The sequence below is a fragment of the Anas acuta genome, chromosome 14 (assembly GCF_963932015.1).
Source record: "Anas acuta chromosome 14, bAnaAcu1.1, whole genome shotgun sequence".
NCBI classification, from domain to species: Eukaryota; Metazoa; Chordata; class Aves; order Anseriformes; family Anatidae; genus Anas; species Anas acuta.
Window position 1 is genome coordinate 12620967 of NC_088992.1, and position 13677 is coordinate 12634643.

At 48.8% G+C, this 13677-nt stretch overlaps 2 protein-coding genes across 2 annotated transcripts in view; both read left to right on the forward strand.

Moving 5' to 3' along the window:
• Positions 1 to 13677, forward strand: part of LOC137864440 (protocadherin gamma-C5-like) — a 186499-nt gene that overhangs the window by 18969 nt on the left and 153853 nt on the right. The gene's annotated exons all lie outside the window — the stretch shown is intronic.
• Positions 5771 to 11462, forward strand: LOC137864442 (protocadherin gamma-A5-like). The gene has a single exon (XM_068698539.1). The coding sequence runs from the start codon at positions 6226 to 6228 to the stop codon at positions 8914 to 8916; it is 2691 nt and encodes an 896-aa protein (XP_068554640.1). The 5' UTR covers positions 5771 to 6225; the 3' UTR covers positions 8917 to 11462.

The window sequence follows — 13677 nt, forward strand, 5'->3', positions numbered from 1 at the left end:
TTGTTTGGGCAGTGGTACGATTTTATTGTGACTGGCAGTTTCTGTAGCATTTATTAAGTATGGTTTCATAATTTGATCATTCCTGCAGGATTTTTGCACCATTTGATCCTGGTTTTGCTTTCCTGAAAGGCAATGCTAATCCTCTGATACTAAAATGTTCTGTACAAAAATTGTATGTACAGGTATGATTTCGGAGTATAATTCCTTTTAATAACTGTGAAAATCCTCATTAGTCTACCCCTATCTGCATTGGGGTATAGCATTTCTTCCTAGTTGTTTTTCCTGCTCCTTGCCTTTTCCTCCCCACTCTCCTTCCCGGCCGGGGAAGTTTGCTGCTGGGCAAGGCAGAACTTCGTTAGGCAGCAGGTTGTGGGTAGCTGCTCATTGAGGGGACCAGGTGCGGCCTCTGCTGCCAGCGTTACACCTGATGCAGAAAGCAGGAGATGAGAGCAGGTTTTGCCTTCGACTCTGGTATAACCGGGTGTTGTTTATTTGTTTTTGCTTTGTTTTGTGTTTCACTTGTCAGGTGGTTACTCTTTTCTTCCCCTGACATGTACCATGCAGGTTTTCCTTTTTTTTTTTCACTATTCTTAATAAGTGTACACTTTAGATTAACAGGTAGTAAGTGTATATCATCCCAATTGCCCATGTGCTTGATGAGCAGTTTGAAGTTGTTTTCAAAAGAATCTCAGTGTCCCCATGTTTCATTTGGCTGCTTTTTCTGTATAGTCTGCCCATTATATCTTTTACTTCATGAAGATCTTCCCAGGACAGAAATGTTCCTTTTTCTGTAATCAAGATCAGAAAGATGATCATAAATATTCCATTCAAGGTGTACTATGTCTGAAAGGCTGTTGCAGGAAAGAATGTGTGAACGTTGATCTCTAGAGAATTTAAGAGCCTTTGGTAGCTGGCACATGCTATTGCAACAGCTGTGTCATGGCTTCATTGCTTGAAATTTTGTTGCATATATGTGTTGAGAAATATATACAAATATATTTATGATGACCCAGTGTCTGTTGGAGAACGGCTCCTCTCTGTCTTTCCCTTTATCTCTTTAGTATACTTTAGAAACTTGCAGAGAAATGTACCTCCCTTCTTAGTATACCTTGGTGGTGTGGTTGTACACAGTGATTGGTATTGGGAAATGGTCTGTTGAACTTGTCCTTTGGTGACATTTGCTTGCAAATTCCAGGGGTGAAAGAAAAACAATGAAGCTGTGAAAGGTTTGAGGTAATATGTTGGGGAGATTTTGTGTGAGGGGCTGTAGAAGGATAGATGCTCTTTTCTCTGACTGTTTTCATTATTTCATTCCACACATAGCTGTGGTTATGCACTTTGAAGTCTGTCTGCTCAATAGGTTTTACCTGAGAAATATTATTGAGCTTTTTTGGGAACCATGGGAGAGTCTTCTGGGGAATTCCTTCCCTACTATTGCCTTACATGCTCTACTGCTATGAATACTGAAAAATGTCTGTGTGTATAAACTAGCCGAATACCATTTATTCTCTTAAAAAAATATATTATTATGTTGTGTTTATGTGATGAAAAAAAAAATGTTTGGAGCTGTCCATGGTGTAGTCCTTGTGCACATTATGAAGAAACACACTCGACAATTGGTCCTTTGATGATGTCCTTCTAGCTGTTGTGAAGAAGGAAGGCAATCACAACAGCTGGGAGTAGTTTGGGAATTCTTTATATGTCGATGTCTCTTGGTGGAAAGAGGAGCCCTTGAACATTGACCTCTCAAGAATGGAGCTAGAAGTGGCTTTGCTAGCAGATACGTGCTATGACAACAGCTGCGTTCATACAATCCTGGAATCGCTTAGGTTGAAAAGGACTTACTAGATCATCTAGCCCAACTTTCAACATAGCACTGCCAAATCTACCATTAAATTGTGTCTCTAAGCTCTACGTCTACATGCTTTTTGAAGACCTCCAATGATGGTGACTCTACTACATCCCTGGGTAGCCTGTTGAAATACTTCACAACTCCTTTCGGGAATTTTTTTTTTCCGAATATCTAACCTAAACCTCCCCTGGCACAATTTGAGACCATCTCCCATCCTCTTATCACTTGCTGCCTAGGAAAACAGGCCAATCCCCACCTTGCTGAAGCTCTACTTTAAGGTAAGTGTAGACCATGATAAAGACTTCTCTGAGTCCCCTTTTCTCTAGGCTAAAAAAAAGAAGAAGAAAAAAAAAAACATAAACCCCTCCCTCAGCCACTCCTTATAAGACTTGTTCTCTTGACCCTTCAACACCTCCATTACCCTTCCTTGAACCATCTCCAGCACCTTGATTTCTTTCCTGTAGTGAGGGCCCCAAAACTGAATGCAGTATTTGAGGTGCTGCCTCACCAGAGCCAAGTACAGAGAGACAATCACTTTACTCTGGCCAGACTATTGCTGATACAAGCCAGGATGCTGTAGGCCTTCCTGGCCACCTGAGCACACTGCTGGCTCATATTCAGACAGCTCTTGACTAACATCCCTAGTTTCCTTTCTCCTAGGCAGCTTTCCAGCCACTCTTTCCCCCACCTGAAGCATTGCATGGGATTTCTGTGCCCCAAGTACAGGTCCTGTCACCTAGCCTTGTTGAACCACATACTGCTGGACTTGGCACATTGGACCAGCCTATCCAGATCCATTCGCAGGGCCTTTCTACCCTTGAGCAGATCAACACTCATGACTAACTTTGTGTAATCTGAAAACATACAGTGTGCACTTGATCCCCTCGTCTAGATATTGATAAAGATACTGAAGAGAATTGGCCCCTATACTGAGCTCTGGGCAACAGCACGAGTGTCCAGCCTCAAACTGGATTTAACTCCATTCACTTCAACACCTTATGCCTGCACACCCAGCCAGCTTTTAAGCCAACGAAGCGTACACCCGTCCAAGCCATGAGCAGTCAGTTTCTCCAGGAGAAATCTGCAGGAAAGAGTGTTCAAAAGCCTTAGTGAAGTCAAGGTAGATTATATCCACAGCCTTTTCCTCACCCACTGTCATGTCACCTTGTCATACAAGGAGATCATGTTCATCAAGGAGGACCTGCCTTTGATAAACTCATGCTGATTGGGACTGATTGCCCAGTTGTCCTGTAAGTGCCAAGTGATGGCATTCAAGTTAATCAGCTCCATGAGCTTTCCTAGCACTGAAGTCAGACTGACATGCCTGTAGTTCCCTGGATCCTCCTTCCAGAACATCCTGTAGATGGGCATATATTTGCTAGCCAGCTATTGGTTAGGATCTTTCCCAGTATCTAAGAATACTGATAAATGATGGAAAGTGGCTTGGTGGGTACTTCCACCAGCTCCCTCAGTACCCTCGGGTAGATCCCTCCTGGACCCATAGACTTGCATATGTCTAAGTGCCTTCATAGGTCATTTATCATTTCCTTATGGATTATGAGCCATCATTCCACTCCCTGTCCCTGTCCCTGTCTACCAGGTGGTCAGAGGATGGGATACCCAGAGAAATAATGGTCTTGCTTCTAAAAACTGAGGCCAAAAAGGCATTAATGATCTCTTGTCAGTATGTGTTCCAGCTACGAGTGCAGAGCACAGCAGTGTGCGGGCTGCTGCAGGGAAAAGGTGACTCCAGCTCAGACAGACCCAAGACAGTATGTTTCTCCTCACATCCAATAAGGAATTCTACTTAGTCCTCCTTTTCGTTTTTATCTATTTATTAAGCCTGTTAATTGTCTTTAAGAGCAGTAGCCAGATTTAGCTCTTGTTGTGCTTCAGACCTTCCAATTGTCTTCCTGCACAGCCTCACAACATCTTTATAGTTGTCCTGAGTGTTGCAGGTGCATCTTTTGAAATTCACTGTACATAATGTTAGGGCAGATCAAAAAAGGCTGTCTGTATAGTTACAGTGATGTCCTTTACATCTCTTTAGTTTTCGATATATATATATATTTGCCTTGTTTACTGCTGCTGTCTCAACTGTACTTCAGTGTGGCAGAGAATCCTAAGAGGACTGGAAGATAGGTTAGAACTGCAGGACTGTGGAAGCAGTTTCCTTCCAGACCTTGAATGTTTCCATGTGGAGAGAAATACTTTGATATATTGCTCTTTCAATAAAATGTCAGTGACTTGTTATGACCTGTTCTTTCTTGTCTGAGATATGTCAAGAAGTTGCATGTTGTCCAAGGTGCAAATAAAGTGTGTGACTGTAGAATACACAGGCTGAAGCAGGTTTAGAGTCAGGAAAATTGTTGGGTCATTGTGGCTTTGAATGAGGAACGCTTTAGTTCCATACCTGATGCCAAGGTCTGCACCATTTCTGTTCTGATCATGGTATCCCTGTCCTTAGAGGCTATGATGCTTTGCTGAGAATAAAATATTTGGCAAAAAGAGCCTATATTGGGCAGTTCTTTGAGATGAAAAGGTGCATCTGGAGTCACCACCATGTGACACAAGGTGAAGAGAAAGAAGAGCAGAAGGGTGTTGTGGAAGCAGGTATCCTGGCTGAGAGAGATGACCTAGTATATTGCAGGAAGGAAATTGCAGAGAAGATAGGTGTGATTTCCTACCTGTAGTGAAATGTTTGCTTCACATAGGTCCGCTGGAAGTTTTTGTTTCCTTATGTTTAGAATCAGAAAGAACCGAGAGAGATGAACTACTGCTGTGCAGGAAGGAAGCTGTGTAAAGGACAGAAATGATTTCCTACCCATTGCTGCCTTCAATGACATCAGGAGGTATTGAAGCAATGCATAGACCCATTATGTATGATCCTCCAATGGGACGATGGTTACACAGAGGAAAGTGGTACAAACAGGTGTGGAATGCTTCTGGCCAATGCCAGATACCTGTGGAATGTTCTCATCTCCTGGAAGACTAGCAACAGAGAACCTGCCAGTCTGTATGATGTCATGATGAAAATATGATTGATGCTTACTGTTGGAGAATTTTCTTCTTTTTTTTTTTTTTTTTTGCAAATGGATGTACTTTCATAACTGATCCCAAGTACTTGTTTCATTTTACACTTGCATATACAATACCATAGTCATCTCCTGTGGGTCTCTGCTACCTCCACATTGAATGCCAAGTGCAATGCTCTTTTTCTGTATGGGTAGGCATTTTTCTGGAAGTCCATTTAAGTGAATGAAAGTACAGAGTGGAATCTTCAGCTGTTGTGCTCTCCAATACTGCAGTTATAGTAGGGGGAGACTGATCAGTGGATAGTGCCCAGACTTTTTCTCAATAGCAGGGATTTGGAGTTGGGTGCACAGCCTAGTCAGGAAGCTGCTGGTTCCTTGATGCTGCACTCTTACAGGGGGAACAGTTTCATATTGGTTACCGACATAGGAACAACAACACAAATTACATTTGAACATTGAATTCACATGGTCATACATTGCTGAAGACCTGAGGAAAGTTTCAGTCCAGAATGGTGGCAAAAATAAAGTTTGGAACTCATGGAGGACATGGTACTTCTGCAATATTGAGTTAAGTCTAAAAACTATTTAGAGGTGAAATTTATACGAATAATTCTACTTGCCAAGCGGTGAAAGAATTCCTGAGGAACCCCCTGCTTTCAAACTGCTCATGATGGTCTTGAAGACCAGAATGCATTCGATATTCTTCTATTCGAAGAAGATAAAGTGTTGCGGAGACAAAGGCACCGGATCTGGGCCATGACGCAGGGGAATGTGCCGTGGCGCCGCGTTCAACGGGGGCCGAAAGTTTCCGCGGAAGAGGCAGGACGGCGGCGCTCGCTGTGAGCCGTGCGTGCAGTGCCGGTCGGAGGCTGCGGGCGCCGCTGTTCACCACGGAGGAGAGGAGAGGAAGGAGCGGAGCGCTGCAGCCAGCCCCCCCCGCTGCGGCCCGCCTCGCTCTCTCGCTGTATCGGCGGCCGTGCGGCCTGCGAGCGGCCCCGCAGTGCAGAGCCGTGGTGCAACGAGGCGGAGGAGCCGGCGAGAACGGGCCGCGGCGAGGCCGGAGCCGGAAAAGGAAAACGAATAGGGAGCGACAAACTGATCCGGAGCCAGAGGAGAAGAGTGGGGGCGGCGGCGGGGAGCTCTCGGCGAGCGTCCGGCGGTACGGAGCCGAGCTACAGAGAGGCGGAAGGGACGGCGAGAGCGGGCGGCGGCGGGGCCGAAGCCGAGGACGGGAAACGAAACGGGAGAGGGAATCTGATCCAGAGCCGGAAGCGAGGAGTCGGGGCTGCGGTGGAGAGCTCTCGGCTGGCGTCCGGTGCCGGCGGGACCGAGGTGGAGATGTGCGCTGCGAGAGAAGGGCGCTGGGGCCGGAGGCAGCAAGCGCTGCTGTGCTGCGTGTTGGTGGCTGCGTGGGAGGCGGCGTGGGGGCAGCTGCGATACTCGGTGCCCGAGGAGCTGCCCAAGGGCTCTTTCGTGGGCGACGTGGCCAAGGACCTGGCGCTGCAGCTGCCGACGCTCCGCGACCGCGGCGCCCGTATCCTGGACCGAGGTAGGACGCGGTATTTTGCTCTGCATGCGAACAGCGGCCACCTGGTGACGGCGGAGAGGCTAGATAGAGAGCAGCTGTGCGAGGGCATGCAGCGATGTGTGCTGCGCTGTGAGGTGATCGTGGAGGGCGAGATGAAAGTTTACAGGATAGAAGTGGAAATCACGGACATTAACGACAACGCGCCCAGTTTCGGAGAATCAGAAAAGGAACTGAGAATGAGCGAGATAACTGCTCCTGGGTCCCGGTTTTCCCTATCTAAGGCTCACGACCCGGACGTGGGAGTGAATACCCTGCAGAGCTATGAGCTGAGCGGCGACGAGCACTTCTCGCTGTCCGTGCAGGCGGGAGCCGACGGCGAGAAGCGTCCCGAGCTGGTGCTGGCCAAGGCGCTGGACCGGGAGGAGGCGGCGTTTCACGAGCTGGTGCTGAGGGCGATCGACGGCGGCGAGCCGGCACGGACGGGCACGGCGCGCATCCGCGTGTCTGTGCTGGACGCCAACGACAACGCGCCCGTGTTCAGCCAGGCGGTGTACGCTGTGCGCGTGCCCGAGGACGTGCCCGTGGGCTCCACCCTGCTCACCCTCACGGCCACCGACGCTGACGAGGGAATCAACGCTAACGTGAAATACTCCTTTAAAGAAATTTCCATGAAAGCTTCGAAGGTACTTGACCTAGATCCCGAGACAGGATCGATCAGGCTGGTGAGGAGCCTGGACTTCGAGGAAGGCGAATCCTACGAAGTGGAGGTTCAAGCCCATGACGGCGGTGGCCTTTCCGACACGGCTACGGTCTCGATCTCGGTGACCGACGTAAATGATAACGCGCCCGAGCTGACTGTGTCGTCGGCGCTGAGCGAGATCTCGGAGGACGCGCCGCCGGGGACTGTGGTGGCCCTGCTGCACGTGCAGGACCGCGACTCGGGCGCCAACGGCGAGGTGCGGTGCAGCATCGAGGAGAGCGTCCCGTTCCGCCTGGAGCGGGAGCTGGACAATTACTACAGCGTGGTGACGTCGCGGGAGCTGGACCGGGAGGAGGTGTCGGAGTACAATGTGACGGTGTGGGCGTCGGACGGCGGGTCGCCGTCGCTGCGGAGCAGCGCGGTGCTGGCGCTGCGCGTGCTGGACGTGAACGACAACGCGCCGGTGTTCGCGGAGGCGCGCTACAGCGCCCGTCTGCCCGAGAACAACGCCGAGGGCGCGCTGGTGCTGACGGTGCGGGCGTGGGACGCGGACTGGGGGCAGAACGCGCGCGTGCGCTACCGGCTGGCGGAGGGGCGCGTGCGGGGCGCGCCGCTGTCGTCCTACGTGTCGGTGCAGGCGGAGACGGGCGCGCTGTACGCGCTGCGCTCGTTCGACTACGAGGAGGTGCGCGAGGTGGGGCTGTGCGTGCGGGCGGAGGACGGCGGCGCGCCGGCGCTGAGCAGCAACGTGTCGGTGCGGCTGCTGATCGTGGACGAGAACGACAACGCGCCGCAGGTGCTGTACCCGCCGTCGGCGGCGTCGGCGGCGGGCGCGGGCTGGACGGGCGTGGAGCTGGCGCCGCGCTCGGCGGAGCCCGGCGCGCTGGTGGCCAAGGTGGTGGCGGTGGACGCGGACGCGGGGCAGAACGCGTGGCTGTCCTACGAGCTGGCCAAGGCGACGGAGCCGGGGCTGTTCCGCGTGGGGCTGCACAGCGGCGAGGTGCGCACGGCGCGCTCGCCGCTGGCCCGCGACGCGCCCAGGCACAGCCTGGTGGTGGTGGTGAAGGACCAGGGCCGGCCGGCGCTGTCGGCCACGGCCACGCTGACGGTGGTGCTGGCCGAGAGCGTGGCCGAGCTGCTGTCGGAGCTGGGCAGCGCGGCAGCGCCGGCCGAGCCCGGCGGCAGCCTGACGCGCTGGCTGGTGCTGGCCGTGGCGGCCGTGTCGTGCCTCTTCGTCGCCTTCCTGCTGCTGCTGCTGGCGCTGCGCCTGCGGCGCTGGCGCCGCTCGCAGCTGCTGCCGCCGGCCAGCGGCGCCTTGCGCGGCGTGCCGGCCTCGCACTTCGTGGGCATCGACGGCGTCCGCGCCTTCCTGCACTCCTACTCGCACGAGGTGTCGCTCACGGCCGACTCGCGCAAGAGCCAGCGGCGCTGGGCGGCCGACAGCTGCTGCAACACGCTCCCGGCGCGGCCGCCGCCCGACAAGGCCGCGCCGCTGCTCGGGGAAGACGCTGCCGGCGCCCGCGGCGCACCACCCGACGCCCTCCCGGTGAGTCAGTCGCTCCGGACACCCCGACGCCCTCCGTCTCCTCGCTTGCCTCCCTTCCTGCTCATTGCCTTTCACTCCCAGCTCTCTTTCCCGGCCGGTGAGGTTTGTAGCTGCAGAAGGCACAACTTTATCGGGCAGCGGTTTGTGGGTGACTGTCCGTGGCTCAAGGGAGCTACACACGGGCTCTGCTGTCAGTGTTACTTTCTGTGGGTGGTAGTGGATGAGACAGGGCTTCCATCTGCAGCTTTGCTCTAGATGGACTTCTAACTTTTTTTCCCCTGCCAGGTGGTTGCTCCTTTCAATCCTCAGCATGTTTTATGCATGTTTTCCTTTTTTTTTTTTTTTAACCTATTCTGACTATATGTACACTTGAGATTATCAGTTGGTTAGGGTACAACATCCCTATAGCCCATATGCTTGATCCATAGTGTGAGGCTGTCTTAGAAAGAGTCTTAATGTGACCATATTTCATTTGTCTGCTTTTTTTTTTTTGTCTATGCTCTCCTCAGTGTATCTTTTACTGCATGAAGATCTTCTGAGGACAGAAATGTCTGTTTTCCTGTAATGAATATCAGAGAAACAAGCCTGAATGTTCTATTTATGCTATGCTGTGTGTGAAAGTATTTTGGAGGAAAGAGGACTGAGCATTGATGTCATCAGAATTGAAGAGGCTTTACTCGCAAGCTAATGCTATTGCAACAGTTGTGTCATGTCTTCATTGCTTCAAATTCTGTTTTATAATATTTGTTTAGATTGAGGAATGGAGTGTCAAGACTGAGAGTGAAGTTCTTTTCATGTCCTGCAGCTTTTGCATTATTTCTTTGCTTATTGTCAATGTCAAAAGTAGGCCTCAGTGTGGCAGAGAACCCTGAAAAGAGTGGAATATCTGTTATTAATTGTTGAACTGGGGGAGCTGTTTCAATACATAACGTGAATGTTTACTGCCGTGCAGTCAAAGGAATTGATATCCTTATGTTTCCCTAAAATATCCCTGAATGATAAGCCCTTATCAGCGGCCAACATATAGTTAGAAGTTGTTTATTGAGAGTGGTACAACTGAATGCTGTGATTGTAGAGGAAATAGTGTGAGAGGTCTGTTCTGAAGTTGGAAAATAGGTGTGTCAGCAGTGATATTTTTGGGCAGTGGTTTGATTTCATTGTGAATGCCAATTCAACGTGACTCTTTGTGCCTGGCCACCCAGCCAGCTTTTAAATCAACCAAGTGTACACCTGTCCAAGCCGTGAGCAGCCTGTTTCTTTAGGAGAATGCTGTGCAAAAGAGTGTTTAAAAGCCTTGCTGAAGTCAAGGTAGATAAGCTCCTAAGCCTTTCCATCATCCACTGTCATGTCACCTTGTTGTAGAAGGAGATCATGTTCATGAAGGAGGATCTGCCTTTGATAAAGTTATGGTGTCTGGGCCTGATCACCTGGTTCCCCTTCAAGTGCCATGTAATGGCACTCAAGTTAATCTGCTCCAAGAGCTTCCCTGGCATTGAGATCAGACTGACATGCCTGTAGTTCCCTTGATTCACATTTTTGCCTCATTTGCTGCTGCAGTCTCAAGTGTGCTTCATTGTGGCAGAGTATCTTGACTGGAAGATACCTTAGAAATGTCAGGACTATGGAAGCAGTTTCTTTCCAGACCTTGAATGTTTCCAACTGTGGAGAGCATTAATTTGATGTATTTCTCTTTCAATAAAATGTCAGTGAATGATATGCCCTGTTCTTTCTTGTGTGACATATGTCAAGGAGAAGGATGTTGTCCATAGCGCAGATAAAGTATGTGACTGCAGAATACACAGGCTGAGGCAGGTTTAGAGTTGGGAAAGTTGTTGTGTCGTTGTGGCTTTGAATGGGGAATGTTTTGGTTTCAAATCTTGTGCCAAGGCCTGCACCATTTCTGCTCTGATCGTGCTGTCCCTGTCCTGTTTCTTTGCTGAGAATAAAATATTTGGCCTATGTAAAGTGCCTATGTAGGACAGGTGTTTGAGATGAAAGGATGCATGTGGAGTCACCACCATGTATGAAGGTGAAGGCAAAGAAGAGCAGAAGGGTGATGTGGGAGCAGGTGTGCCCTGGAAGTGCTGATCTAGAGCTGTAACTGATCCTGAGTATTGTTATAATCTTATGCCTGCAATGTCCATCTGTGTGCTTGTCTCCCATGGAGTTTTGTTCCTTTCCCAGCAAATTCCATTCAGATTTTCTTCAGATACATGGGGAGGTATTTTGTTTAAAACTGAGGTGAAAGGAAAGCAAGATTCAAATCTTCAGCTGTTGCAGTCAGCAAGATGGCTTTTGGAAGGGAAGGAACAGATGAGAGGAGACTGCCCAGATGACAAAGAATGGCAGAAATTGTTTCTATGTCACTTCAGTACAGATGCTCCAGTCTCTGCTTGTCTTAGTTGACCAAAGAAAACTCTCCATGGCCCAAGAAAGAGGTTCTCCTGCAGGGGAATGGCAGAAGTCTGGCTTCTAGCAAGGAAGACGAAAGAGTCAGGTGGGCTGTGCAACTTTTGATTCCTTGCGCAGTGCCAAGGTCTGTGGCTGTTTCACTGTGACCCTTTCCTCCATGTTCCTAAAGAGGATAACTATCTTCTTTGCATAGGCCTTCAAACTGGGACCTCTGGATGTCCAAAGGTGCTGCATGAGCATTCAGCTTGAGGTGTCAGTGACTTTCAAGTGCTCTGGGAGATGACTTCTCCAGGAAGAGTTGTGTCTACATAATTCTGACCAATGCTGACTGTGTTCTCAGCTCCAGGAGGACTAGTGACACAAGGCCTGCCTGTCTGCATGATGTCCTGCATTGCATAACGCTTAATGTGCAATAAGAACTATTAGATGAGAATGCTTACTGTTTAGAGATCCAAAGATTCTGCATGACAGAATCATGAAAATAGATTGATGCTTGGTGATGGAGATATTTCCTTCTTTTTCTTTAGCTTTTTTTTCAAATGAATGTACTTGCACATGTTTGAAAACCAATTGCAAGTACTGACTCATCTTACACGTGTGTACACAGGTATGCACATCTCCCATGGGCACCCTCACAGTGAATGTCATGGGGTTTTCCTCTGGTGAATGGGTAGTTATATTGCTGGAAATCCATTTAAGTAAATGCAACTTAGACAAGAACCTTCAGCTATTCTGTCGTCCAAAAGTGCATTATAGTGGTGTAAAATGATCATTGGTGAGTGCCCAGACTGGTTTTCTCAGTAACAGGGATGTGGAGTGGGAGCACAAACTGTTCAGAGAGCTGAAGGGAGCTGCTAGCTCTTCTCTGCACAGTAGTAGTGAGGAAGCATTTGCTTCTGGAATTCATCTCTGATACCGTGTGGTATGTATCTGGGGAAGTGTTTCATATAGGTTATTGATTTAGAAATGACAATGAAAATTATAAATGAATGTTTGGTTTAGATGTTCGTGATGTGTTGCAAAGATAAGGGAGATTTAATTCAAGAAGGACTGCAAGAACAACCTCTTTACTTCGTGGAACAGTTGTGCTTCTGAAAAATAAGACTACGATTTACTTTGGGGTCAAATTAACACAAATAATTCTACTTGCTATGTGGTATAATGAAGACAGCTAAAGGAACCCTCCACCTTCACTGTGCTCTGAAGACCAGAATGCATTTGATTTTTTAGACTTGTGAGACTTGGGAAGCAGTTTCCTCGAAGACTTTGAATGTTTCCAGCTGTGGAGAGAAGTACTTTGAAATATTCCTCTTTCAATAAAATGTCAGTGAATTATATGCCTTTTTTTTTCCCTGTCTGACATATGTCAAGATGTAGTATGTTGTCCATGTTGCAGATAAAGTGTGTGACTACTTCTACACAGGAAGAAGCAGTTTTAGAGTCATGAAAATAGTTGAGTCAATGCGGCTTTGAATGGGGAATGCTTTGGTTCTGTACCTGGTGCCAAGGCCTGCACCATTTCTGCTCTGATCGTGCTGTCCCTGTCCTTAAAGGCAATGATGCTTCACTGAGAATAAAATACTTGGCAAAAAGTGCCTATATAGGGCAGGTCTCTGAGGTGAAAGGGTGCATCTGGAGTCACCACCATTTATGAAGAAGAAGGCAAAGAATAGCAGAAGGGTAGTATGGAGCAGATATCCCCTTGAAGTGCTGATCTAGAGCTGTAACTGATCCTGAATATTGTTGTCATCTTATGCCTGCATGTGTTTGTCTCCCATGGAGCTTTGTTCCCTTCCCACCAAGTTCAATTCAGGTTTCCTTCAGGTGTATGGGTGGGTATTTTGTTATAGTTTTAAGTGAAATGAAATAAAGATCTGAATCTTCAACTGTTGTAGTCCCCAGGATCACATTTAGAAGGGAAGGAACAGATCAGAGGAGATTCCCCAGATGACAAGGAATGGCAGGAATTGTTTCTGTGTCACTTCAGTACAGACGCTCCTTGGCCCAAGAAAGAGATGCTCAGGCAGAGGAAAGGCAAAGGTCTGGCTTCCAGTGAGGAAGACAGAAGAATCAACTGGGCATTTTCCTGTGCAACGCTTGATTCCTTGCACGGTGCCAAGGTCTGTGCCTGTTTCACTATGACCCTTTTCTCCATGGCTCTAAAGGGGATAAGAATCGTCTTCGTATGTCCCTTCCACCAATACTTCTGGATGTCCAAACATACTGCTCGATCATCCAGCTTGAGGTGTCAGTGACTTCCAAGTAGTAAGAGTCATGTCCTCAAAAGTTGTGAAATGTTTGCCTCACATGGTCCATTCGGAGTGTTTTGATTCCTTATATCTATAATCAGAAATAACAAAGAGCGAATACTTACTACATTGCTGGAAGGAAACTCTGTAGAGCACAAGCATGATTTCCTACCCATTGCTGCCTAGAAGTGGTAGCAGAAGGTCCTGAAGCAGTGCATAGCTCGATTATGTGTGATCCTCCAACGGGACGCTGGCTATACAGAGGAACGTGGTACAGAACAGTGTAGAGTGGTACTGGCCAATGCCAGCTAACTGTGGGATGTTTTCAGCTCCAGGAGTACTGGCAAAAGAGGGC